The sequence below is a fragment of the Mustela lutreola genome, chromosome 4, assembly GCF_030435805.1.
Source record: "Mustela lutreola isolate mMusLut2 chromosome 4, mMusLut2.pri, whole genome shotgun sequence".
NCBI classification, from domain to species: Eukaryota; Metazoa; Chordata; class Mammalia; order Carnivora; family Mustelidae; genus Mustela; species Mustela lutreola.
In genome coordinates this window covers 15,679,207-15,691,896 of record NC_081293.1, presented here as the reverse complement: position 1 = coordinate 15,691,896, position 12,690 = coordinate 15,679,207, and the positions used below count along the sequence as shown (strand labels likewise).

General features: G+C 45.7%; 1 protein-coding gene across 10 annotated transcripts in view; it reads right to left on the bottom strand.

The window, feature by feature from the left end:
- The window catches only part of ABLIM1 (actin binding LIM protein 1), a 299,492-nt gene that overhangs the window by 167,384 nt on the left and 119,418 nt on the right, over window positions 1-12,690 (bottom strand). The window contains exon 1 of one of the 10 annotated variants that reach the window (XM_059173095.1): window positions 8,883-9,167. The exons of the other annotated variants lie outside the window; for them this stretch is intronic. Within the exon in view, the coding sequence (XP_059029078.1) occupies window positions 8,883-8,898 (16 nt within the window). The 5' untranslated portion in view covers window positions 8,899-9,167. Of the gene's footprint in view, window positions 1-8,882; window positions 9,168-12,690 lie in introns of those variants that run through there. 10 annotated transcript variants of the gene reach the window in all.

The following is a 12,690-nucleotide window of genomic DNA, read 5'->3' as shown; positions in this document are numbered from 1 at the left end:
CAAAACAACTTCCTGAGTTCAAGGGAAGAAATGCCACTTAACCTAAACATACCCATTAAGCTTCACTCTAAGAGTACCCAGGAGAGAAAAAAGGGTGCTGTTCTGTTTGTATCCGATAAGACTTTAGTGTAGATGTTCTAAACCCGTGGTTTTCAAACTTCAGTTTGACCCACTGAAACATAAAATCGGTTCAACGGATCATGGCCAGCATATTTTAAAAACAGAAGAGAAGACAAAATAAGAGTAAATGCATTGCTTCATGTGACTTTTATTTTAGCCATTTATATGATGAGTGCGCAAGTCCTGGGTCTTGATGTGTGACGATGGATTCCTTGCTGTGGGTAGGTGTGGGGAATGCTGTATTAAGTCCCAGACCACAATCTGGAGGCCCTAAGGCCGAGTTCTGCCCACAGACATGTTTTGTTTGGCCCACACAAGGATTTTCTTGAAGAGAAAGTTGAATCATTTGCCAACATTTAAACATCTGGAGATTTTACATAAAAATTCCTATTTCTAGTCACTCTTGGAAATCTGAAGCTCTGGCCCCTTGGTGCATGTTCCTTCTTGAGAACTAGGTTGGAGCCACAGAGCAGCTTCTCTCTTTTTATTTTTTTAATTTTTAAAAAAATTTTTTATTTTTTTAAATATTTATTTATTTATTTGACAGAGAGAGAGAGAGAGAGATCAAAAGCAGGCAGGCAGAGAGAGAGAAGGAAGCAGGCTCCCTGCTGAGCAGAGAGCCCGACGTGGAGCTCGATCCCGGGACCCTGAGATCATGACCTGAGCTGAAGGCAGAGGCCTAACCCTCTGAGCCACCCAGGTGCCCCAGCTTCTCTCTTTCGAGGGCTACAGTGTCCAGTTTGCCCTAATCTTCAATCATGTCGGTCACCTGTCTGGCTCTTGGAGGCATCTGTACATCCAACTTCTAGGTGTACCATCCTCAACTCATTCTGACCCATAAAGCCCTCTGTTTACCCTTCCTTGTATTTGCTGTTGTATTAAGTGGCCAACTAGAAGTTCATGCCAGACTCAACTGGCTGTTCTTCCTCAGATAGAGGTTATACTTCCCTGCTTCTGTCTTGCCAATTTGACCACCTCTTTCTCACTTCCTCTTTAACCACTTGTTGCACTCCGATTCATCCTTCAAAGCCTAGCCAGCCGTGACCTTGAGAGCAGAATTAATCACTCCCTGCACTATGTAACATGTTACTTTAACAGTTCTCTGTCTAATACATTTCACATCATACCATAACTACTTCCTTATGTGTCTCTGTTCCTTGCTAGAATATGAGTGCATTCAGGCCAAGAACCGCATTTTATTTGTTTCTATACCTAGAGATTGCTTATCTCTTATTGGATTCTGACCACACATTTCAGTAAGTATACCCATCTTCCCCACCAATACATACCATTCCTTCACATATAAGTTCATTCAGCATCATTGAGCACTTACTATGGAGAAGACACTGTCTTATGGATACCAACTGAATCAAATACCATCCCTAAACATAAGAAACTTATAGACCCCTCAAGGACAATCTTAAATATGCTCTCTTCTAGATAGCCTTCTTAAAAAAATTCCTTTGAGACACTAACTCTTCCTTTGAACCCCCACAGAATATTGTTTATACCTTTTCTATTGCCTTATGTCTCCTTGATTTACATCCTTAGTCAGTACCCCTTTCTACGCTGGCTAATTCAATAACCTACTGAAGGTAGGAACTTTTCACTGTCTTAGGCTACCCCTAAAATGCCTTGCAGAGAGTAGACCTCCCAAAATCTACAATGTGATCATTAAACCCATTGCTATGGTTCATTGTTTCAGATTGGGACCTTTACATATGGCAGAACTACTTGTGTTTTCCAGGTGAGCAGGTAGAACATAACTGGACTCCAGGATAGCAGATACCATTCCCACCATTGGTCCCCAACTCTATTCCTCAATGGCTATCTAGACAGGGTTTCCATGAGTGGCATATAGAGAGCAGTCCAGTAGACACTCATCCAGCCATGGGTTACTTACAGGACCCTCAGTGGACCTCGGAACCCACAGCTCCTGCCATTTTTCTTGGGGGTACTCAGCCTGCTCTTCCATTTCCTATCAGACAGTCCAATATGGAAGGATCTCGATATCTTTTTCTATCATTCTGTTTTTCTTAATTTTTCTTAAACTTCTTTCTTTACAGTGTTTCAAATCATAAACAACAACAGAGATACCACTAGACTATAAGACCAGCTATAGTCGTAGTGAGTAAAACACACCAAATATGAATAATATATTTTAGTTCCTCTAAGACTAAAGAGGGAGTTGTAGCCTTTGTGAGACAAGATATCTACGGAAACCATCTTTCATCAAAGGATTCTAAAGAGCTCTGTGAACCCCAGTAAAAAAGTTCATCTAACCTTTCCAGAATTAGGGACGATGCCTAGAGAGTGGAACATGCCTAGAGAGTGGAACCTAGAGCCTTGACTCCAAATGAGCACTGCCTTCCCCCAAGCCAGGCTGAGCCCCAGTCACTGCTGGGAAGAGGGGCTTTGTATCTTCCTCCCACACCCACTCCCCACCACGCTCTGGACACCCAGTGTCCTATGCTGACAGAAGTCTCTGGCCACTCGAATCTCGCAGAAGGTCTGCTTTATCATGAACTACAGCTTCATTCTACACTGTGGGAAAGTCCGTGGAAACCACGCTCTTTGCTCCTCTGTGACATCTGTGCATTGTAGACAAGATAAAGTTAGTCAAATGGAATGGAGAGGCTACTTACAAAAAAGCTCTCACTTTTCTGCTTAAAGGGCTGATCATTTTACCCACAGAAACCATGGATTACCTAGACCATGTCCAAGTGTGGTCCCTGGACAAAGGGCATCGATGCTACCTGGAATTGGCTTGGAATGCAAAACCTTGGGCCTTTCCCCAGACCTACTGAATCAGAAACCCTGGGAGCAGGGTCCAGATATCCGTGTTTTAATAAGCCCTCCAGGTGATTCTGATGCTTGCTGATGTTTGAGGACCACTGCCCCAGACACTAATTTCCCTGGAAGTGTTCAGAAATCCAGCATCTTCATGGTTAAGTCCAAGTATTCAAACAAGTCAGCCTGTTTGATCGCAATGGGCTAGAGACATGAGCCTCTTGGGTCCCCCCAGGGTACACTGGACCATAATAGCATTAATCATGTCAGTGTGAACACAAATACAAGGTTTCAGAGAAAAGAGGTCATGCATACAAATATTCGCCCTCCCCAGTGTTAACAAAATTTGCCCTTGAATACACAGCTCCTGCCAATTTGAGATAAACATACCTCTCAGTATGAGTCACCATCAGACCAACACACAATGAAATAGGAAGCTGGCTGGTTTCTGCTGTGGTGTGGCCAGATCAGGCTCAACCACAATGGGAGAAATCTGCACCACTCACCGATCACTGAACCTTCGGAAAAGTTCTCTGGCTCTCTAATGCTGGCTCAGGAAAACACTCAGCATTTTGACTTCAGCATATTAGAGGCAAACAATACCAGGACTCTTTCTTGCCCCTCAAGGGCTGTGTATATGTCACAGCGGACTCCTCTCCTCAAAGTGAATCCGATGCTGAGATTTTCCTCTTGGTAGGCTGAGTCTACCTTAGGATGTCTTTTCTGCAGGAATTTGGAAAAGTCAATTTGTTGTTTTGTAAAAGAGGGTTTCTGGGATGCCATACAGGGGATGTCATCCTTTCTGGTCACCTGACTGGGTCATCAGAGAGGCAAGAGGCAGGGCCACCTCTCAAATCACCTCCAGCTTAGGTCCTCGCTGTCTCCATGCTCTTGAGTTCACTCCCTCATCTACAATCACTCCCAAGACCTCCCAGTAAATTCAAGTCAGTATTCCTTCTCTCAGATTTACTTGGACATTCAGCCTTAACTCTAGTACAAATCAAGTCTTCTTTCATTTCTGGACGAACATTTTGTAGACGTCGGTAAGTAGACAGCACAGGGAAAGGGATTAGTTTTCTAATGTCAAATTCTTTCCCTTAGCTTTGGAAATCCCATTATCCGGACAGCCCTACTGTAATGCAGCTAAGCTGGGCATACTTCTGGTGAGAGTAGCACTTCCATCTGTAACATAGTAAGAGCTATTCACACTTGGATTTGTTTTCCCTCTCAAGAGGAGCATGATAAAAACTGGAGCTCCGCTCCCTCCAAAGATGCAAAGTTCAGAACTGAGTTGTACACATAAGTCACTAATCAAGACAATTTATTCTGAAACTTGTAGCATTATGGCATCTCCTTTAATAGATAGCTTCTCTTTAGCCCTACTTTAGGATGTCCTGGTCTTTTGTTATCCCTTGAAAAGCTTGGGGCTTTTTGAGTTGAGGAAAAGATGAAGAACTAAGACAAGCCCAGGAGTGTGCAGGGCATGAAGCATTAATCTGGGAAGCAGGGTTGGAAAACTCAATCTAGGAGAGGCTATTAGACACTAAAAAGGGGTCCGAGGGGCAACTTGGACATGAGGAATCATGACACCATGGAGAGATCCACCGTCCCCAGAACTCCCCAAGGATGGAGCAGAAATGGGTTTCAGTTACATCAGGTGGTGTGCCTGTACCTGAGTGGGTCGTGTCCATGGCTGTATGGGTGTTGACAGGAGTGGGATTGACCAAGGCAGACACCCTAAGAGGCAGCAGCTCTTCACACCTGGAAAAGCTGTTCTACAAGACTGGATAGGAAGTCAACAAACACTTGAGGAGAGAGCACTTTCTTAAGTTGCACCGGTGACCCAACTGTTGTTTAATTTCCCTTGCGTTTACTTAGGTGGACAGAGTAATTCTAGAAGAATTTACAGAAGGGATGGGCCTTTGAGAAACATTATAAGGAGGCTGAACTTAAGGTAGATCTTTGACAAAGGCAGAAAAGGAGAATATAGCTATTTCCCACAAGGATAGCAGGTGTAGCATGATGGGGGCTGGAGAGAAGAAAAACCTTCCACGATGATTCAAACAGGACGAATGTGGGGCGAGAGGAGCAGCAGTACAATTAGCACAGACTGGGGATCTAGGTAGGACTGCATGGAAAATCAGCTCCTCTGCTTTTCAGCTTAGCGATCTCTGGCAGGTTTCTAAATTCCTCCAAGCCTCCTCTTCCTCATTTATTGGAGAGGAGGAACACCACTGACCTTGCTGGGTCAAAGATTAAAGACAAGGTATGTAAGGCTCTCAAGGCAACGTCTGTCACTTTGTATGTGTTCAGTAACTGGCAGATTTAATAATAACATTGAAAATAAAAACAAAATAAGATGGGCTTAGATAGGAGTGAGGCGGAGGTAAGCTCAGGACTTAAGGAATCCTCAGTGATCAGCAGGAAGCCTTGAACTTTACCTTGTCACTCATCAAGGTTTTGGAACTGGAAATATGATGACATCAGTGTCCTAACAGGATTACTTTGGTGCCAGTTTGTAGGACACATTTGAGATACAATATACCACTGTTCTCAGCAGCTACCATGAAACAAGATTGCCATGTGTGTGTGCGGGTGTGCGTGCATGCGTGCGTGTGTGTGTGTGTGTTTCACCTGAATGTCAGAAGGAGATTGAACGTCTCTCCCTTGAGGTTGGACTGAAATGAGTTTCACTGGATCCCACTTTTCCTTAAAAGCAAGTTGGGCCATCCAATAGTTTCAAAAATCTTCCAGGACACAGAACAAAACAAAGAAAAAATGGTGTGTCCAAATGTAAAATCCTCTCTACCTTAATGCTGTCTCCCTCACAGCTAAATTCTTATTCTTTCGCATGGTTTCCAAACCATAAGTATCCCTCATTATTTAAATTAGATGAGCGCTCACATAATTTAATCTCTAGTATTTCTTCTCGTTTTCTCTAATAAAAATAATAAATCCCTCTTGTACTTTTAAAGCTTGCACTAGACCATACACATAAGCTAGACAATTATAGCTTTTAATGAGTATAGCGGGCCTCTGGAGTTTAGGTTGATGAGAGTGTATTCAGGAAGACAGATATTGACTGATAAACCCACAAAAGTCTCTCCTACTTATTTGTTACGGGATACAGCAAGGGTAACATGTCCTTGAACACATCAGAGAAATAACTGTTTCATCAAGATTCCTGGATCAATAAGTGTCAGTCCCTGGAAGAGGGTGGGCGACCGGTTAGGGGAAGGAAAGATAGTGAGGGTCAGAATATGTCGGCAAATGTCACTCTACACTAGCAGAAGTGTGAGTTGCCAGCAAGCTTGCTTTCCAGCGAGGGCCAGCCCCCAAAGCAGACAGATACATGCAAGAGAAAAGGACGCCCCAAACCGGTGTGAGCTAAGTCATCTCTAAGTGGAGAGCACATCAGGGAATCCACGTCCCTCCTTCGCAAGGCCCCCCATATTCCTCGGGAGGGAGGCTACCACAATCCGAGCCTACTCAAGGGTGACTTGTGTCAGCTCCAGGAGGAAGAAGCAAGGCATCTCTGGGAGCAAGAAGGAATGCAGAGGACCAGAAGACTCTCGGGATTGAGAAGACACAGGTTCAGGTCCAAGCTCTGAGCACAAGCCAACCTGTTTCAGCTACTGAGAATCTGTGATGGGCAGATACTAAGGAAGCTGTGTGGTCAAGAATTACAGATGGAGACACAGCGCGGCTGCGGGGAGGCTCACCTTCTAGTGAGACAGCCCGTGGAAGTCAACCATGTGGCAAGTGCAGTCACTGACCCATGCCCACCATCTGATGGGACACACCGAAGATGAACACTGGGTCCAAGGAGCTGCCGCATGACCTTGAACAATTCACTTACCCTTTCCAAACCCCCGTTTTCTCATCTCTAGGGTGAATGCCTGGGCTACGTGCTCCCCTGGACCCCTCTCACTTTAAAAGTTATGATGGAATTCCTCTCTTTCCACAGAAGCTCTTGTGTACCTGCCCCAAATCCTGCCTCCCTCTGTTGCTGGCGGAGGTTGGTGCAATCAGAGAGCTGGGAGGTGGCAGCACGGACTGGCACAGACCTTAAAATAAAAAAGGAACAGCCTTTAATCAGTGGCTAAGGGCTAAGATAATTCTAGTATGTGACCTCTCGGTGGCCCGTGCCAATGTTCCGGTTAGAGAGTGGCTACTGTGTTATGAAGCAAATGTGAACCCAGGCGATCAGTTTGGGTTTTGAGGCATCTGCAATGGCTTAGAAAGAGAGCTGCTCTTTGGGGACCACTGATCTATGATCTGTCCACCACACAGAGCAAGTCTGGGGCTTCCCTGGGCCCCACGGGAAGGGAATCAAGAAGTGGCTTTTGCAATTCCCTTTCCCATTATGCATAAATTACTTATACTGGGGACACAAACTCAAATCCATTAGCAATGGAGGTCAGGGCTGGGTTGTTCCAGTTGAGAAGGAGGTATGAATGAAGAAACCTGGCCTTTATTAAATGTCAGCATCTGTATTTGTTATTCTGAGGGTTCCTGAAAATATTCCTAAAAAAGAGAGCATATCAGTAGAAGCATCTATATGTGCACCCAAACATTTCATTCAATTACCACTTACTCAGTGAAAGACCAAAGCTACTGACAGGCTTACGAAAGATACACAGGAGGAGGATGGATGGAGCAGAACCGCATTTCTCTTTGTCCTAAGGTGCAGCCTTAACACTGTGAGCTCTCGTGATCCTATTTCTCCGGCCATCCATTAGTATAATAAATCCAAACTGTGTTTCCAGCAACAAGGATCAATTTGAGTTCAGCGTGTTCACCTCAAAGTCATTCCCTGTAGGAGCTTTAAGTGAAAATAGATACAAATAAATCACTGAAATGATTCAAGACAGCCCCAAAAGAACAAACATCCGTGTTTATGGAAGAAGTTATGTCCCACAATAAGAAAGTGTGGCAGGATAAATCTAAGCTTACCAAAGAGCAAAATTAAAGGGTGGCTATTCACATTATAAAATCATGTGGTAGAGGTCCCCAAGACATATATTATTAAGAGGGAAAAAAAATCAAGTCACAGAAAAATGATAGAACGATCTCATTTTTATACTCCTCCTGACTGTCTTATTCCTGTCTAGAAAGATACACAATATTAACAATGTTATCTCTAGAGAGAGGGGGGAATTGAGGTTGGCAGGGTAGGGACAAGGGACTTTCACTTTCTGCTCTCTGTTCTGCACATTTCATTCTAAGATATATTTTATATATTACTTGGATAATTAATATCAAGGATTGTTGTATTTCTTTACAAGTTCCAGATAAACTAATAATTTAAACTATCATTTAATTCCGAAAGATTTAACTCGCATTTCAGGACCACGCCCAGTTCATAAATAATGTACACCTGCGCAGAGCGCCCCACCCTCTCTCTCCCTTTTGACATTCTCCTCGCCACTTGAATTGCCCCCTTTGACACACATCGCATCCTTTGAAAAGGTGTTTGGATGGGGTGATTAGGGATGCCGCCGAAATGCCGGGTGATCAAGACAGCACACCTGAAACCTTCAGAACAGCTCGCTTCTCTTTTCAGCCCATCCCAGCTGGGCTTGGGCATGTCCCAGAGCAGCAGAAGCCCGGTCGAAGGACCCTTTCATTACACATCTTCATTAACTGCCTGATTGCAGCGGGGTAAGGAAGAGAATGAAGGCTAGGATGGGGGCAGGAAAGCAACTCTCAAACACAGCACAAATTTCAAGACGCGATAATCAAAAGAGACACACATCCAGGAGCTCAGCTGTGCAAACACTCCAGAAATAGGATACGCTTCAGACGCCGCGGCTAAATTAGAGGTTCTTAATGACTTCACAATACGGAGGTTCTCGCACCAAGAATATGTCTGCCTGGCTTTCGATTGATCATCCCCCATTAGGTGGCCGAGCCCTGCAGCACCATTGCAACTTCTGCAACCATGCACGGGGATCGATATTTATAATTACCTTTCTCCTTCACCATGGCAACCGGGTCCTCTGGCCAGCAGCGCGGAAGGAAAGAGGAATCAAGTCTAGGAGTGGGAGCGCTCCTGGGCAGACAGATCCGTGGCTGTAGACGCTGCGAGGAAAAGCCCCGGGCATCCACTCGCGAAGTCCGGGGCTGCTTTCTAAAATCCCGCCCCCATCCCGGGGGGCCGAGCTCCGGTGCCCGCCCCGCGATCGCCGCCGAGTGGCGGCCGCGCCCAGCTCGGGGACTCTGCCCTTGGGCCGAAACCACTCGCTACAGCTGCTGCTGTAACAAATGCAAAATTCCACTGTCCTAATCTCTGGTCACCGACACCACTTTGCATTCCTCGCACCCAGGCTGGGGAAACCGGCACAGAACGCTCCCTCCCCGGGTCTGATAAATGATTGCCAGAAGAGGGGGGCCGAGGAACAGCCAAGGGACTGTTTCGATAAATAAAACTAGTCAATTGTTAGCTCATTAGTTTCCTATTACTTCTGCTCGCAATTCTTAGTCCAGCTTCTCTGGGACACACTGAATAGATAAAATTAACCATAATAGAAAAAGGAAAACATAATGCCAGTGACTCCAAGTTCATTTTCTTCAACTTCTGAGGCTCAATTATAATGAATAAAGATTGGCCTCCGCCCCCACCCGCCCCGCCCAACACGGTTTTCCTGAATGGGGGTGGGGGAGGAGGTCGGGGAGAAGCCAGAGGGGACCCGACACAATGAGAGCCAGCCGTGGAAGAGGATCTTTCAGGATTCAGTTCCTTCCAGGATCAAATTCAGGATCAAAGCAAAAATCTGACTTATCCAGTTAGGTAGGATTCCGACCGTCCACTTTCTCTTTGCTTCTTTGGAGTTTTCTAGACAAGCCCCTTGAATATATGCATGTATGAGGGACGAACCCTAGCCACAAAAGTGGGGAGCAAACAGCTGCACCCGCACCACTCACCCCCCACCCCACCCCTCCAGCCTGGCGTAGCCACAGTGGCTACTGATAAAGCTTTTGCTTTCTGACCCACAGGGTCAAAGGTTGGTCTCCAGGGAGCAGAGGACCTCTGGGTTTGCAAAGCCCACACCTACCCCATTTCAGCACCTGTCTCCCGAACTCAGATCATTCCGCCGGCCACACGTCACATACATCCACCACGTGGGAGAAATGTGATGAGTAAGAGACAAAAAGACAGCCGTAGCCCCACTCCGGCAGAGCGGCAGATAGCCAACACATCTTTCCCAACCAGAATGCACAGCGCCAGTATTAGACTGTATTTATTGCAAATATTGTAACGTGTTGGGTCTGAGAGAGCCAGGGTAGCAGAAAGGAATGAAGTCAATGCACCTGCCTCATCTTTGACTGGGAGGTTGTTTATAGCCCCGATGAGGTTCAGTGCGGGGGGGGGGGGGGGGGGAGGCCCTTTACTGCTGGTTTTTCTGATGGGTAACAGTAGCAGATCTCAAGCAGCTGTGACATTCCTACATCTGTGACTCAGGGCTTTACTATTAATAGCTTGAGTGTCTCAGCCTGTAAGGGCCAAGTCCTGTCCAAACCCTGAATTGTCTTTTCTGTGAAACATACTTGGCCCACACTCTCCCTGCCCCCACTGTGGCCCTACAGGTCGGGTTTTTCCTAAGTCAGCAGCCAGCTGGAGCCTAAGTGCGAAAGAGCCTTGAAGCAGCTTTTCCAACCTCCATTCATACGTAGTACCAGCCAAGGGTTAGAGCAACCCCGGCAACTTGGAACTTGCAACTGCAACTTGGGAGAGATGGGCGGGGCTCAAGCGCATGGAGGGGACAAACCCTTTAGGTTCCCAGATTTCCGTGCACGAAGGCTGTACTCGGCTGCTTCTCCCACCCCTGATCACCCTCAGAGGTTATAAAGAGATGCTGACAAGCAGAATTAACCTCAGAGAAGTGGAATTAGTTTAGTGCTGTGAGCCTAGCAGGTGAATTTATTTTATTACCTTTTTGCTGCATGGGCTCTGAGGCACATCTCTCCAAGGCTTTCGTGGTATTCAGCTCAAAGCTAAGGCAACCGAGCTCTCTCGTCTTTCTCCCTCCTTTCCTCTCCCAGCTGGTACATGACAGTGAAACATAGTTGGGTTTCTAGTCCAAATCCAATCCTATGTAAGTGTTCCAGATACTATAAATGCAATTAGTTCAATTTCTCTTTTACTCGGCATGACAGTTTTTAATCCCGAGGTTTATTAACCAAACTGGTCCCTTTTTACACTTCCGAACAGAAGTGTACAGAAACCCTGATTTAGAAAGGCTCTCTGGCAGCTTTAGGGACTAAGCTCCCGGAGTGACAGTTGGTGGCTATTCATTTTTCAGAGCAGGCTTTTCTGAAGGAAAATACTACATAGTGGTTCAGAGAGATTCCCTCCCTCCTGTGTTTTCCATGGAAAGAATTTTCCTGCACCACAAAGTGAATGAGTCACCAGCATTTAGTTGCTAAATAACAGTCATATGGCTAAAGTTCTCCCAACAGTCAGACACTGCTACTTTAGGATAAAAGCATCCACTCGGCACTTTTAAGATAACCAAAGAGGGTATTACTAAAAGTTATATTTGGAATGTGGGAGCGTAAAACTAAATTGTTTTTGTCTCCTTGCCTCTGGCTGAATAGTTCATAGCTTAGAGAACAGACCGAAAAGGTTGATATTTTCTTCTTTTTAATTTTTTTACTTTACAGTGCAGCAAAATAAATCAAGAAAAATATAAGGTTCACAAGATGGCAGGACTTTTTGTTCCTATTTTTAGAGATGATTTCCAAAGAACTTATCTCCATCTTATTCCACCCAAATGAGATAAGACTTCATAATACAGACACCAGCCCAAGGTTTTATTGGTCATTTTATTCACCCAAAATGACTCCCTGCCGCCCTTTTCATTCACTCACAAAATGAAGTCAGGGCTGGCCACAAGTGACCGAAGGACAGGAACCATTTTGTGGGAGAGAAAAGCTTTGCTCGCCTACAGCTACTCTTGGCGAAAACTCAAGAGTACATCATTTCAACAGAAGCGAAGCCAATGGAAAGGGAAATGCTGCAACCAGAACAAGCCACCTGGCAGAGCCCACTTCCTCGTCGTCCTCTCCCTTCCACAGATTGCCTACTGCTTGTGCACCTGTACGGCAGGAATTTCAGGACCCCTCCGTGACTTCAGGACCCCGGGTTTCCGGGTATCACACATCCCTCGATGCATTTGGACTCACGGGCAAAAGCACATGCAAAATCCTTTCTAGAGGAATTCAGCTGAAAGAAAACTCAAGAATGAGTTCCTTACTTGCTTTCTAGGTCATGCTTACGTTAATCACCCTCACTGTGGACACGTCTGGAGCATCTACTGTGTGCCAGAGACTCCTGGGCTGGCAGTTCGAACACAAGAAGAGAGAAACCACTGCTTCGGAATTGCTTAACATCTGCTGGAAGGGATTCATTTATGTGAATGTGCTCCATGAAATTAGGAAGGTGTTCAAGAGAGCAGTAGGGTGTCGAGGATTCCAGGCATTGCTGAACCCCAAACTGAGAGCTGGGACAGGCTTCTAGGAGGAGTGAGAGGACAAGAAAGGGCTGCCGAGTGAAGAAAGGGGCTAAGATCATTCATTCCAAGCAGAGGTCATGGGGAGCAAGAAGGTGTCAAGAAGCTCTTGGTTCATGGGGAAGAGGGAAAGGCTCGAGCTAAGGCCTGGGTGCTAGGTAGCAGCAGAGGGCTCTGAATGCCACACTAGAGAGGTAGGACCTTAGAATTGATATGGTTAGAGTCTCAAACCTGGGTTCCCATTTCTTTCCAAATTAAGTTCAAA